Here is a 13646-nt window from a genome sequence, read left to right on the forward strand (position 1 = left end):
GTGGCCAGAGTGAATCAGTCCTCCTCAGGCCCAAAATATTAGCCAATTTAGAGATTTTGAATTTTCAGTTTCATAATCTTGCCACCAAATTCCAGCTTGTTGGGGGGGGGGGATTGTCAGGAACCCTAAGTGGGATTAAACCAGCACCATCGTACATAAGAAAGTATACAAATGGTTCAGCCCTTAGCAGATAATCAAGAGCCATGATCAAAGGTTTTTCAGCCTAAATGCCTTCAGATTGGGGAAAGGGGCAAGTACTAGGGCATGGTTAGCTTCTAAAAAATACGAGCAAACCTCAATGGGCCACATTTTTGCATCTTTGCTGCCAAGCTCCTTCCACCCCAATTGTCCTGCTCTCCATATTGTGTCCCTGAGCAACTCACCACTATCCTCTGTCTCATTTGCTAGATCAATATTTCAAAGCCATGAGAGAATTTTGAAAAACTTGTGGTCTTTTCTCCAAACTGCAACAGAGATGAAATATTGTCAAATACAAGATACTTCACTATGTCTGTTGGTTCTGGCAAATACTGTGAATTAGAGCAGGGGGTTGGAATAGATGACCCTTGTGGTTCCTTCCAACTCTACAATTCTATGATTCTATGAAGAGAACTAACGAATATACATCTAGCAACTTGGCTCCATTATATGAGATCCTGTCCACTGACCTGGAACCTAAGCATTTACCACAAGCACCAAATTTCAAAAAAATCAAATTTGATTATTTTGTCCCCCTCCAAAATTTCCTTTGATGAAGCATTTCCTCTGTCCTATAAGCAATCATTCCAAAATAAATAAATAAACACTTATGTAAGACTCAATATACTGTGCTTTAGCAAAACATTACAAGTGCCATAGCCCAGGCATCCCCAAACTTTGGCCCTCCAGATGTTTTGGCCTACAACTCCCATGATCCCTAGCTAAGAGGACCAGTGGTCAGGGATTATGGGGATTGTAGTCAAAAAAATCAATCCCTCTGAGTTCAATTAGGCTTGCTCCTAAATAGGGAGATCTGCTATTCTTTAATTGGGATCAAACTCCATTGAAGACAGTGGGTCTTGACTTTTGAGCAAATACCTGGGCGACCGGGCTTGTGTGCCTCCAACTTCAAAATTTCACAGGAATGCTTGGAAACATTACAATACGGATTCCCTGCAGATAGCTGATACAGTACACCCAAAACCAAAATAGAAGCACGTTTGCCCTAGTACTTTTAATTATGAGGACAATGCTACAATTCTGCTATTTCTTTTATTTTATAAAAAATAAAAAGTGCTATTTGCTACATTTATACCTAATAATAGGAGTTTCTTCAGGCTGCTCACAAAGCAAATGTAAAATTGAGCATTCATATAAAACAATTAAAATTAAACAGGTCAATTTTAGAAACTGAAATGCAATTTAAATCTAAGAAGCTCCGACTGTGAAAGATAAGTGTTTAGAAGCGGGCAGCCTATATAAACAAACAGCGGCGTCAGCCCAACTCATCTCTTCCCCATATTTCGGAATCGCATTTGCGCGCTTATGCAAGAGGCGGAGGGGAAAGGTGAGGAGGAGAACCGTGTTTCTCCGGAACGGCAAGTGACCGGGTGCCTTTTGTAGCCGGACTTTTTTAGGGCAGCACTCAGCCCAGCACAAGATGGCGGCGTGCGCGTTACGCTGCCTCTGGCGATGGCCGGCGCTGAGGCTGCTCTCCGCAGAAGCGGCTCGGGACTTCCCGCGCCGAGCCATCGCCTCCGCTCGCCCAGCCTCCGGTTCTGAATTCCGGAGCGAATACAGCTTGGACAAACTCTACCCCTCGCAGCAAAAAGGAGCCGACGCAACAAAGGTTAGGAATCCGGATAGGAGGTGATTGATGGTAGGAGCACCTAGATCTATATAAATGCAGAGTAGCGCCTTCCTTGAATTTCCGTTTGCATAGTTCTACGCCTCGCGCTCACCGCCGGTCTGCGGGCGGAAGTTGCGTTGCCCCGTGTAAATGGATAGGCCTAAGAATAGGCACTGGAGAAACGCAGGTTCGAATCCCTAGTGCGCTTATTAACTTCACTGGGTGGCCTTGGGCTGGTCGTTGTCTCTTACCCTGGCCTACCTCGCAGAGATGTTGGGAGGGTAAAACAGAGCTGCCTCGTGTTCATGGGGTGGGGGGGAGTCATGATATAGAAAGTTGTAATAAATAAAATAACATATATGTCTCTGATGGGGTAGCACATCTCTCCCAATGTGAACAAATGTGAGCAGCAGCAAAGATAAGCAATTCTTATTTTGTTTGTTTATATATTCATATATTCTCTATATCTCAGTTTCCCTCCCTTACGACACCCAAAACAGTGTATGTGCTGTTCCCAAGCAGCCTCCTATCCAGGCACTGACCGGACCCAGTCCTGCTTAGTTTGAGTAAGGTGATGGTTCTGCAAGCTGTTAGACGGTATTACCCTTTTGCTTCTAACTCTGCCTTTAATCTTAAAAGCTTATCTAGTTCAACTTATTCCCAATGTAGGAAACCCACTCCTACCATTTGCCTTATTATTATTATTATTTATTTATTTATACCCCACCCAGCTGACTGGGTTTCCCCAGCCACTCTGGGTGGCTCCCAACAGAACAACAACAACAAAGTGATAAAACATCAAACATTAAAAACTTCCCTATACAGGGCTGCCTTCAGATGTTTTCTAAAAGTCAGATAGTCGTTTATTTCCTTGACATCTGAGGGGAGGGTGTTCCACAGGGCGGGCGCCACTACTGAGAAGGCCCTCTGCCTCGTTTCCTGTAGCTTCACTTCTCACAGTGAGGGAACCAGTGTATGTTTTATTTGAAGAATGGCAATGAGATGTTGAGATTGAATTCAAGGGTGGTGATTTTTTTTTAAGATTCAGTTGTACAATGATTCTGCATATTGAAGCCCTCATGAGTTGCACACGCCCCTTTTTTTGAAGGTTCAGGTGTGATAAACTAGTATTGTGAATGACTTGACAATAGTAGATACAACTTACTGCTCCTGGTTGAATAAATGTTTTTCAGAATCTGGTGATCCACATTTAGTTCAAGAAATCCTCTTATTGTGAATTTGCTGAACTGAAAAATGGTCACAAGAGTCTGGTCTAAGACGTTAAAGCTGAGGGAACAAAATAATTTGAGTGCCTAAAAGCTATAGTACAAAGTAAAACTAAAAATTGATAGACGCTGCCCATGGCCTTAAAAAAATATCTATTACTGTAGTTGCATATTTTTCCATTTTCTATTTATACACTAATTGTACTATAGAAATTTTACAGTAGTATTAAGTTGCAGTTGCTTAACAATATGTATCTCTGTGTTAACAGGATTTGGCAAACCAGACTGTTCCCGACATACCTCTAGGTGAGTCCAGAACATTAGAGAAGTGACATCTGTCTCTCAAATGATTTCCCCAGGCATTCATTTAATTTGCCTGTAACAGTGTAATCCTATGCAGGCTTGCTTGGAAGTAAGTACTATTGGCTATATTTCTGATTTAAACAGGCCTATAGGCTTGCGCTGTAAATCAGTTAAACTTTTATTTAGTGGAGGATTGGGTACTGGCACAAGAACAGATGGGCAAATCATTAACCAAACAATGCCTTATAGTGTTTGTGTTGCCAGTGGAGGCCACATGCCAGTGGTGGGTGAGGCCAGAGGCAGAAAATTGAACAGAGCAAGCCATGTGCCTTCTTTGTACAGTAAGTTTCTTTCTACACACAGTCACACTTCGCTCTCTGTTTTCCATCCAGGCAGGCAAGAGGCATTATCAGAGTTCCAGGACATATTATAGCCAGGCAAAAACACTCAAGGAGAGTGTGAAACAGAGTCCGCAGTGAGGATGTAGCTTGGGGAGAGCCCCAAGGACCACATAAAAAGACACATTTGGCCCCTGGGGCTCAGGATCTACCCCCATGCTAAGCCAAACCTCAGGAGTAATGTGGCTGCAGTATTTTCATATGCACCAGTACACTTGCTTGTTCATTCTAAGCTCTAGTTCGGCTTAATGTCATATGTAACTCAGGATGCTATCTTAATTTTACATTTGATAAAGCAGTAATTAATTCTATGTGGCTTGTATGCTACCTTAAATATATATACAGTATATATACTTCAAGCATTGTTTTTATTATATATCGAAAACATTCATAAACATACACCCTAAAAACAATGCCCACAGTCCCATGTACTCTTCTTGGGAAGTAAATCCCATTGGTGGAAAATGCTTTCGCTGAGGCTGCCACTGCAATTCATTACCTGCTTATTTCACCAGATGGAGAATAACTACTTAAGGACAATCAGAATGCTCCTACAGGAGCATTACAGGAGTGTTTATTGGAGTTACCTTCATACCTCTATTCCAAGTGTGACCTTCAAGATCAGTATATCCCTTCCTATGCAATTTCACCCTTTCTTCTTCTTCTTCCCTATACATACACAAAACCATGACTGTATATCTTTCCAATATTTCTCTTTGCAATCTTTTCCAGATCGTTTGTCCATATCGTATTGCCGAAGTAGTGGCCCGGGAGGCCAGAATGTTAATAAAGGTACAAAAAATATCAGAGCAGATTTAAATAGATTCTTGTCCTGGGAGTGAGCTCCCTTTTGAGGAAACACGAGTAGGATCAAGCTGTGGATTTTTCTGTTAACCAGTGGTGCTATTAGATGTGTAAAGTTAACGTTTGTACATCTAAATCTGAGGACTCATTAGCCAGTCTTCAACATAGCGATCCCTTGTGACTTTGGCAAGTACTGAAAGATCAGTGCTTCTTTTTAACATTAAGTAGTTTCTCTTTTCTTCATTTTTTTTTTAAAGATCAGAGTTAATATCCAGTGCTGTAACAGGAAATCCTTCTCCTGTCCTCTGCAATTCCCTGTGTTCCCCCCCATCTGCTCCAGAGGATCCTCCAACCCTTTGGAGCAGATTTTGGGACATGTGTCTGATAGATAAAACTCCTGTGACTTTAAAATGGTTCTTTTGAGATTGTTTACAAGGAGGGGGGGGATGTTCCTGAGGGAGGACTTTGCCGGCCCAAATGCATTGGACATTAATAAAAAGTATTACTTTTCAGCTTTTTTGAGATTGAGTCTCCTTTTTTGCCATGTCTCTTGGAATGCCAAGAATTCTTCTGAAAATGCAGGACACTTCAAAGTTAGGTGGGGGTGGGGGTGACATTTCACATGGCAGCAAGATCAGCTGGTGGGGTGTGTGTCCCATCATTGAATTGAAATCTGAACCTGCAGCCTTTGGATAGGATCTGCAGTTCTCCATGTGCCCCTAGGAATAGTCATGTCTTTCTTTGTTTCACTCGCAGTAAATACGAAGGCAGAAGTCCGGTTCCATTTGGCAACAGCAAATTGGATCTCGGAAGATGTGCGACAGAAAATGGCCGTGATGGTAATTCTTAGCATTTATCTTTCTTTTTCTAGGTACTTCCCAAGCTATTCAGCCCAGCAGGATAGTTTGATCTTGGTGTACTAGTTTATTGAAGCGGCACACAAGGAAATTAGGGTGCTCTGAGAAGCCATTTAGGCAATAAAGCTCAATATTGATTACATATAAACCCATGCTAACAGTGGTTAACATCACATTCAAGGTGCAATGCTATGCTGAAGATTCGTTGGCTGAGGGACTTTTGGATTTGTGCATTCTATTTGTGTGGGTTTCTTTTCCATTCCTGGGCTGAGCACACATTGGGTACAGCAGCCATTCCACCAGCAAAGCTGCAGCATCTCTGGTCCAGGCATAACGCAAGCCTAGGACTGCTTGCCACCTTTAGCTAGTGTCTGGTGACTTGTGCAAATCTAACTTCTGCATTGAGGAAAGTAATTGCTAAGCATAAGCTAAGTTAATGGCTGGAATATTTTTTTTCTAAAGCATTTTAACACTGAAAGTGCTCTATTATCCTTACCTTGTTTTTCACTCTGCAGTGTGATTGCTCTATACCCAAGAACAGCACCTGGGGGGTTTGGTTAATTGTCACAACTCTTATTTGTTGAAGTTGTGTTACCCTATTATGGAATTCAGATCCTTTTTTTCATCAGCACTCTTTTGCTGGGTAATGTAATAGAGGAGCCTTGGATCAGTGGAGATATTGAGGTCCACAGGGTCAGAACACCTCACCTAGTGGCACCGGCCAGATTCTAGTGCTTGAAAGTTTGTTCTTGATATTCTGCTGGAAACTTGTTTATATTCTGCAAAAGCTCCCATAGTTGCAGTACTACTAGAGTGCCTGCTCTCAGGTTTCCCCGCCCAGTAAATGAGGTATCCACTTTTCACTGGGCAGCCCAAATCCAAGGTGGGAATAAGCAGGATTCTAATCCACAGCTTCTTATAAGCAGTTTACTGATACAAAGATAATTACATCTGGTAATATTTCCACAGCACCATTACACAGTAAATCTAAAACTTTCATTCAGGCTGCAGACCCATGTATTCCTGGGAATATGCCCCAGTGAACACGGTGAGATTTAACTTCAAAGTGAACATGCATAGGGTTGGGTTGTAAGGGAAACTTTCAGAAGAGATGGTCAGAAGTTGCCTCCTTTGGCAATCATGTCTGCTTTCCCTCTTTTTTAAAAAACAAAACCTTATTTTTAGGCTGGTAAACTAATGAGAACGGAATGCTCCATAGTAAAAAATGTTTTTTTTTCCCAGCACAAGAATAGGATCAGTAAATCTGGAGAACTGATAGTCACCTCTGAAGTAAGTCGCTACCAGATGAGGAATTTGGCAGCTTGCTTGCAAAAAATCAGAGAGATGATTATAGAAGCCACTGAGATGCCTCGAGCTGAATCAAGAGAGACGGTGGAGATGATCAGAAGCAGGTATGAGTCCACTAGTTAGATAACACTTCATCCAGTCAGCATGCATCTGTAGCTGACAGCTGTTGCATTAAAAATGGCACCCTACAGTGCTCACTTAGAGCAAGGTGAAATCATCTGTAGCTACCATTAGCCAAGCAGAGCAGCTACTTGCCTCCAACAAGGTTGTGTCACAAAATCGTATTAGGGAGCTTAGGCAAGGATCCAGAAGGCCCTCAACTGACCCCTAGTTTTAACACATCATAATAAAGAAGATAGCCTTCATTTTCTCTTAGTTCTAGCTGGACAAGCAGAGACAGTTTTTGTTTCTTGACTTAGGGCAGAGCACCATGTGTATTAGAGTGTAAGTGGACCTCTGGAATCGTAATACTGTACAGTTGTACCTTCGGTTGTGCACAAGATCCGTTCTGGAGCTCCAGTTGGATCCTGAGGAATTTGCAACCAGAGGTGCCTGTTCTGCACATGGCGCGGTAGAGTGCTTCTGTGCATGCTTGTGCAGCAAAACCTGGAAAAATACTTCCGGGTTTGCCACATGTGTAACCCGAAGGATACACAACCAGAGGTGTGCATATCCAGAGGTACCACTGTATATACATCTGAGGTAGCATTGCTGTATTTCACTTATATAGAAAGGGCATCACTTTCAGAATGGTGCACTTGGATAAAACCTAGCAGGTACCTCTTATCTGAGAAAATATCACTACTTCAGGCTTTTTAGAAGAAATATCCCTTAATTGCTTAGGACTTTGCTTTTCTTTGAAATGTTGATTCTCCTTGACAAGAACCTGATACAAATCATTTACGATAACAAACCGGAATCATTTCACAGACACACTTAAGTTTATCATCCTCAACCTCTCTATTTAATTTTAGGGTGGAGAAAATGAACCGTGAACGCCTCCGACAAAAAAAGATTCGCTCTTCTGTAAAACAAAGCAGGCGTGTGGACTTTGACTGAACGCCCCAGAGAAAAAGAGCATTTTGGAACACATCCATTGGACTCTTTCTGATATATGGATTTGGAAAAGAATAATAAAAAAAACTTACACCATAAAATCTGTTTCTTGCAGTTTATGAAATGGGGGTGGACGTTTTCGCTAAAACTAATGGAGCCTGAAGCTGAAGCCCTATGTCAACTGCCATAACATACATTTACCAAAGTAATTAACCCAACTCTTCTTGACTGTAGCACAGAGTTTTCCAAACTGTGTGTTGTGACACGTTAGTGTGTCGGCTGCAGTGTGTAGGTGTGTCATGCAATGCTGGAAAGGGGCTAGTTTAACCTCCTGATTTGGTGGTAAAACTGAAATACTGTTGTCACAAAATGATGCGTGTCTAAAAAGCTGTCACCAACATGTCAAGTTTGGAAAGCTCTGCTGTAGCAGTTAGCTTTTAAATGAACAGCTCTTCTAACCATGAGTCTTAAACATTTTTAGACTATTTCCAGGTCGGCTGTACTGTACCATGTTTGTTTGCTACCCCTGCTTTCTTATGCAATCTATTCTCACCCATCCTAAACTTGTTCATATTTATGTGCACATAAATATTTGAAATATTTATACCCCAATTTTCTACCTGACAACAGGCATACAAAGCAGCTGAAATTTAGTGATACTTTAAGGGGGGGCAGTAGTGCTTTTACAATCCCTTTGTGGCCAATGATTATGGAGTATATCCCGTTCTCTTGCCTTAGATGTTGCTACTGCTGGGGCTAGATAGCCCAAACATTGGGAGCTACCTCGTTTCCCAGGCAGCTGTATGAATTATAATGCAGCTCTTTTGACATTAAATTGGATGTACGTTGTTGGAAGACTTGCAGCAATGGGGCCTCGCACAAGAATGAACGAGCTGCACCTCTCTGAAGACCCTGTTGTTTCCCTGTTCATGCCCCATAGCTTTGTATGTTTCCTGCTAGGTATGGGAGAGAAGAGAATGCAGGGAGTTACCGAGCAACAATTCTACTGCTTCTAGAACAGGGGTGGGGAATCTGCAGCCCTCCTGATGTTACAGAACTCCCATCTCCCATCAGTTCCAACCAGCAGTGCCAATAGTCAGGGATGATGAGAGTTCTGGAAGAAGTGGAAATAAATGGTAGAGAGAACATGGAAGGAAATAAAATTGGGAGTGGAAAGAATCTTGTCTCTTCTTGCTCGTACCTCTGATCTAGTATCTTGGGAACCAGAGATGTTTCTTAGCCACCACACTGCAGGTTGCCAACTTAAATGATAGCATTTTTACAGGTGGTTTATTCTATAATCAAGTTAAAAGTGAGAGACTAGGCATTTCCTTGCTGTTTTCTCCTGAATTACTTTCTGAAACTGCTTTTTCCTGAGGCAAAATTTATTTCCATGAAAGACATCTGTTCCATACTTCTTGAAAACCATTGTTTTAAATAATAGAGAATACAATTCCTCCTCCATGCATTTTCTGGAAGTATCAATACTTTTCTGTCTCAACAGTACTTTGAAAAGGCCACGTGTTCCTCTTTTCTAAAGCCAAATTTGAGTTATCTCTGATTGCCACAAGAGGGCACTATGGATTTAAGGAAAAGGTTGCTTGTCATTTTGTTGCTATAAAATCACAATGCAGCATTTTTACAGTAATTTTATTTTTAAATTAACAGTTGTCACGAGGAAGAAGCAGGCTACTTATTTAGAACATGAGAGGTAGAGGAACATTATTTTGAACATTCACTGCTGTTCACATCACTGGCTGGTTAAAAATAGGCTTTTAAAATTCTGATATGATAGAAATTCTTCTGGAATACACAATATATTAATTGGGAGATGTACTGCGTATAATACCTAAGACCCCATCTGCAGTATACATTTATATCATACCACAGCAAACAGTCATGCCTTTCCCCCAATAATTCTGGGAATTGTAGTTTGTTAAGGCTGCTAAGAGTTTTTAATGACACCCCAGTTCCTCTTAACACAGCTACAATTCCCAGAGTTCCCCGGGGAAGAAGGACTGATTGTTAAAGCATTCCGAGAACTGTAGTTCCTAGAGGGAAACAGGGTCCTCACAACTCTCCGCACCCTTAACAAACTAGAGTTCCCAGGATTCCTTGGGCTACAATCCTGACCCCAGTTTACCTGGGGCTAATCCCTATTGAATTCAATAGGATTTACTTCTGAGTAAACATGCATAAGATTGCTCTATTAGAGACCTATAGGTTGGCATCCAACTGCTTGGGGTCTACTCTGATCTGTGGTACGTACAGGTGAAACTCGGAAAATTAGAATATCGTCGAAAAGTGCATTTATTTCAGTAATGCAACTTAAAAGGTGAAACCAATATATGAGATAGATGCATGACATGCAAAGCAAAATATGTCAAGATTTTATTTGTTGTAATTGTAATTATTTGTCGTTAGGCGGGTCAATTATAAATGCAATGTAATCAATGAAATGTAATAGCGATGTTTATTTTTGTATTATCGTAACTATTTGTTTTATTACTGTGGAATTTCCAAAAGAAAGCATTTGTAAAAATTAAAAGAAAAATAACATAATAATAAGTTGCATTACTGAAATAAATGCACTTTCCGACGATATTCTAGTTTTCTGAGTTTCACCTGTATATTGCCCCACATAGAAATTATGGTTCACATGGATGAACTGCTTTAGAAATTTTGCAGCACCTTGAACTTTGCCCAGCATCTATGGGATCAAAGCTTCCAAAACATCTAAGCACCTGACTGAATTCTACCTGTTTCAGATGTCCACATAATCTGTTGGGAATGGCGCTGCTTCCAGGCACTCCCTGATCTGCCCTCTGCATATAATTTTAGGCAGGCCCAAGGCCACCTTCCAGTTTATGTTTCTAACACAGACATGTAGCAGTGATGGACTAAAGAGTGTTAAGTAAGCCCAGGGTTGGCCCAAGACATTTTGAAACCAGAGGCGGACCCCAAAATGGTGTACCTCTCCCCACCATGGAAGAAGGGTTGAGGGAAGATCTAATCAGGAACAAGGGGGAAGAAAGATCAACATTGGGATCTGCTGGCCCAGTGGATCCTGCTACCTGAGGCAGTCACCCCAACTTGCCTCGTAGGTGGGCCAACCCTGGTTAAAGCACAGTAAAGGCTGGCCTGTTTATTCCTGTGGGCATTAAACCATGGTAATGATGAAAAAAAGAATAATTTTAAAAATGAGATGAATTAAATGTAAGGGAGGAACAAGATAGATTTAATTAGAACCACCAAACTGAATTGGGAGGGAAAGGAGATGAAAAAAACAAATTCACCCCAGATGGGACTCGAACCCACAATCCCTGGCTTAGGAGGCCAGTGCCTTATCCATTAGGCCACTGGGGCTTGCTGGAAAAAAAGCGTCTACGTTCTTACTTAACTCTGTAATAGCCGAATTAATTTCACCGCGCATCGTGTGTGCGCCTGGATAGAGCCCGGGCGCTGGTTTCTTCCACCCGCCCGGCTTGGGACAACGCGCTTATAAACGAGGAAAGGAATAACAAAAGCTGTCCGATAATAGATCGCCTCGCCCTTTAAAAATTAAGTGAACACCGCGGCTTTTCAGAATTCTAAACTGCTGACACTAGTAAAAGAGGTTAGTAGCAGCAGGGCTGAAATCTATCGATCCAATGCTCAAGGCCACGTGGGACGAAATGTGCATTCTGCACATGCTCAGAGGCACAGCGCATTAAAGTGGAGCAGGGGGATCAACGCCGCAGCATTCAGCTTGGGGACCCTTCGCACAATCACAGACTGAAAATGCCCATAAATGAATAATTTCACGAACGGGGCAGTTGATTTCTAATGAGAGACCTTTCAGATCTTCCACTGCTTCTCTTCTCCCGGGATTCTCTCTCTTTCTTGCTTGCTTTCTTGCTTTCTTGCTTGTTTAAACGTGATGGGGGGCCACTTTCCGTTGGTGTGCACAAGTACTCCCTTTCTTTACTACGTTTTTACACCCTGGTTCAGATGTTAAGCAGCTAACTGCCTGCAGAAGAAGGAGAAGAAACAGATGACCTAAAAAAATTAAAGTTTCCTGGTTAAACCATTAAAACCTGCAGCAAGAAACTCGCTCGAGCTGGGAGAGTTTCACCACCAGGCAATGCGGAAGGGAAAATGGAGGGCAGCAATAAACAGCGGAAGATGGCACGGACATTAAAAGCAAACCGTCGTCTCAGAAACTTGAAGTTTAACTTCTTCTAAAAAGCAACAGTCTACCTCCTGCTTTATACCTTCTGTTTACCAATACCGCTCTATGCCTGCAAGTGACCGCGTGGCCTAATGGATAAGGCGTCTGACTTCGGATCAGAAGATTGAGGGTTCGAGTCCCTTCGTGGTCGATATGTTTTAGCGGTTCAATAATAATCTCGAGATATATGACCAATAAATATCAGACGAAACATCTAACTGGATTTAATTAGTTCGATGTGCTCCCCAGTCCCATCCCGAAAGCGAGCTGCTCTGCACCCGTGTTCTTAATCCTATCGTCCAATCAGTTTTATGCAGAAAAAACAGAAAATGATACACAGTCGCGGATGGCGCGAGTTCCATATTTACAGAGCACTAAAAAGGGTCAGGGGCCCCTTTACCTTTACCTTTACAAAGACTTTCAGGTACAGTGGATCAGTGACTGTCAGCTTTCCATATTTTTAAAACCGCTTTTCCCGCAGGTCTGTTTGCCCAAATAGCTTTCCTCTCTTGTAGGCTGAAATGAATGCAGAGCGCCTGCGAAGGACTACAACTCTGAAAACTAATTCTGCTCATCACATAAACAAACGAAGGTAGACTTTATTACACAGTTGCTCTGTGAGATGAAGGAAATAATGAACCAATTTACAGCATATAGCCCCAGTGGCCTAATGGATAAGGCACTGGCCTCCTAAGCCAGGGATTGTGGGTTCGAGTCCCATCTGGGGTGGGGAAGAATTATAGAAATTTTGCTTTTTAGGTTTTCTTAGGGCAGCAGAGATCTTGACATCGTTCAGGACTCATCTCCCCTTTCTAAAGAGGTGGGGCAAGCTTCATATAAAAACTTTCACATTAAATCATATTACGTCACAGTATACAAAAGAAGCAACACCATGTGTTTGCAAATGTTTTATTTTTCAACCAATAAATAAAATCCATTCTTTTATATTGTAATATACAGTATAGCAACCATGCCGAGCTCCTCAGGGCCAGGAACCACCCCGCACTTTTCCGTATACCTTCCATAGAGTGGCAGCAACTGCGTTCCTTTCCTTTTTAAAGATGTACTTTGTATTACATGCCAATGTCTTGCAGTTGACTAGACTGAAATATACAATTGTACACAAGTCAATGCATTGCCATCCACCAGCAGTGGAAGAAACGAAGGAAGGAAGGAAGGAAGGATATGGTTAAATAGCACATTGCAATTCAGAAAAAGATCTGTACCAGGAAAAAGTAGTATGGGGAAAGTCTTGACAGACATTTGGCAGAATGAAGCATTGCAGTGACCCTGCCAAAACCCCTCTTTTTTCCTTCCTTATACTCACCAGCTAAGATCATTTGTCTTCCTATCAGTTGTGGTGAAGCATCTCTCAGCGGCTGATATCCACTATCGCCACCCCTCAAGAAACCACTTCAGGGTCCATGTGTGACTTAGCATGCTTGGACCTTAATTTAGGCTTGTTCAGGTACTATAAGAAATATGACTCAGCGCCAATATGGCAGGCAATATGGCAGTCTTCACTAGTCACCTGACACGAGGAATGATGAGGTCATATAAACCCAGATTCCAGGAAGTTTCCAAATGGATGCTAACCTCAGGTCCTGGACTCAGATCACCTTCCAAAGTTGGAGTGTAGTACTGAGTCAGGAAAGC

At 42.0% G+C, this 13646-nt stretch overlaps 1 protein-coding gene and 3 non-coding genes across 5 annotated transcripts; 3 read left to right on the forward strand and 1 right to left on the reverse strand.

The window, feature by feature from the left end:
• Positions 1 to 1637: 1637 nt before the first annotated feature.
• On the forward strand, positions 1638 to 7881 carry MRPL58 (mitochondrial ribosomal protein L58). 2 transcript variants are annotated; one of them, XM_035104422.3, is made up of 6 exons: positions 1638 to 1828; positions 3324 to 3360; positions 4488 to 4547; positions 5316 to 5398; positions 6659 to 6828; positions 7699 to 7881. In XM_035104422.3, exons 1-6 carry the CDS (start codon positions 1640 to 1642, stop codon positions 7781 to 7783), a joined length of 624 nt encoding a protein of 207 aa, XP_034960313.1. In that variant the 5' UTR covers positions 1638 to 1639; the 3' UTR covers positions 7784 to 7881. The 2 variants fall into 2 exon arrangements, with proteins under 2 accessions (XP_034960313.1, XP_088517658.1); XM_088661532.1 differs by lacking the exons at positions 1638 to 1828; positions 3324 to 3360 and adding an exon at positions 3472 to 3698.
• A 3192-nt stretch (positions 7882 to 11073) lies between these two features.
• On the reverse strand, positions 11074 to 11146 carry TRNAR-CCU (transfer RNA arginine (anticodon CCU)). The gene has a single exon. It is a non-coding gene; the product is annotated as a tRNA-Arg (tRNA).
• Positions 11147 to 12068: 922 nt separating this feature from the next.
• On the forward strand, positions 12069 to 12141 carry TRNAR-UCG (transfer RNA arginine (anticodon UCG)). Its single transcript has one exon. It is a non-coding gene; the product is annotated as a tRNA-Arg (tRNA).
• A 505-nt stretch (positions 12142 to 12646) lies between these two features.
• Positions 12647 to 12719, forward strand: TRNAR-CCU (transfer RNA arginine (anticodon CCU)). Its single transcript has one exon. It is a non-coding gene; the product is annotated as a tRNA-Arg (tRNA).
• The last annotated feature ends 927 nt before the right edge of the window (positions 12720 to 13646 follow it).

The sequence above is a fragment of the Zootoca vivipara genome, chromosome 2 (genome assembly GCF_965207765.1).
Source record: "Zootoca vivipara chromosome 2, rZooViv2.hap1.1, whole genome shotgun sequence".
In the NCBI taxonomy this organism is placed as follows: Eukaryota; Metazoa; Chordata; class Lepidosauria; order Squamata; family Lacertidae; genus Zootoca; species Zootoca vivipara.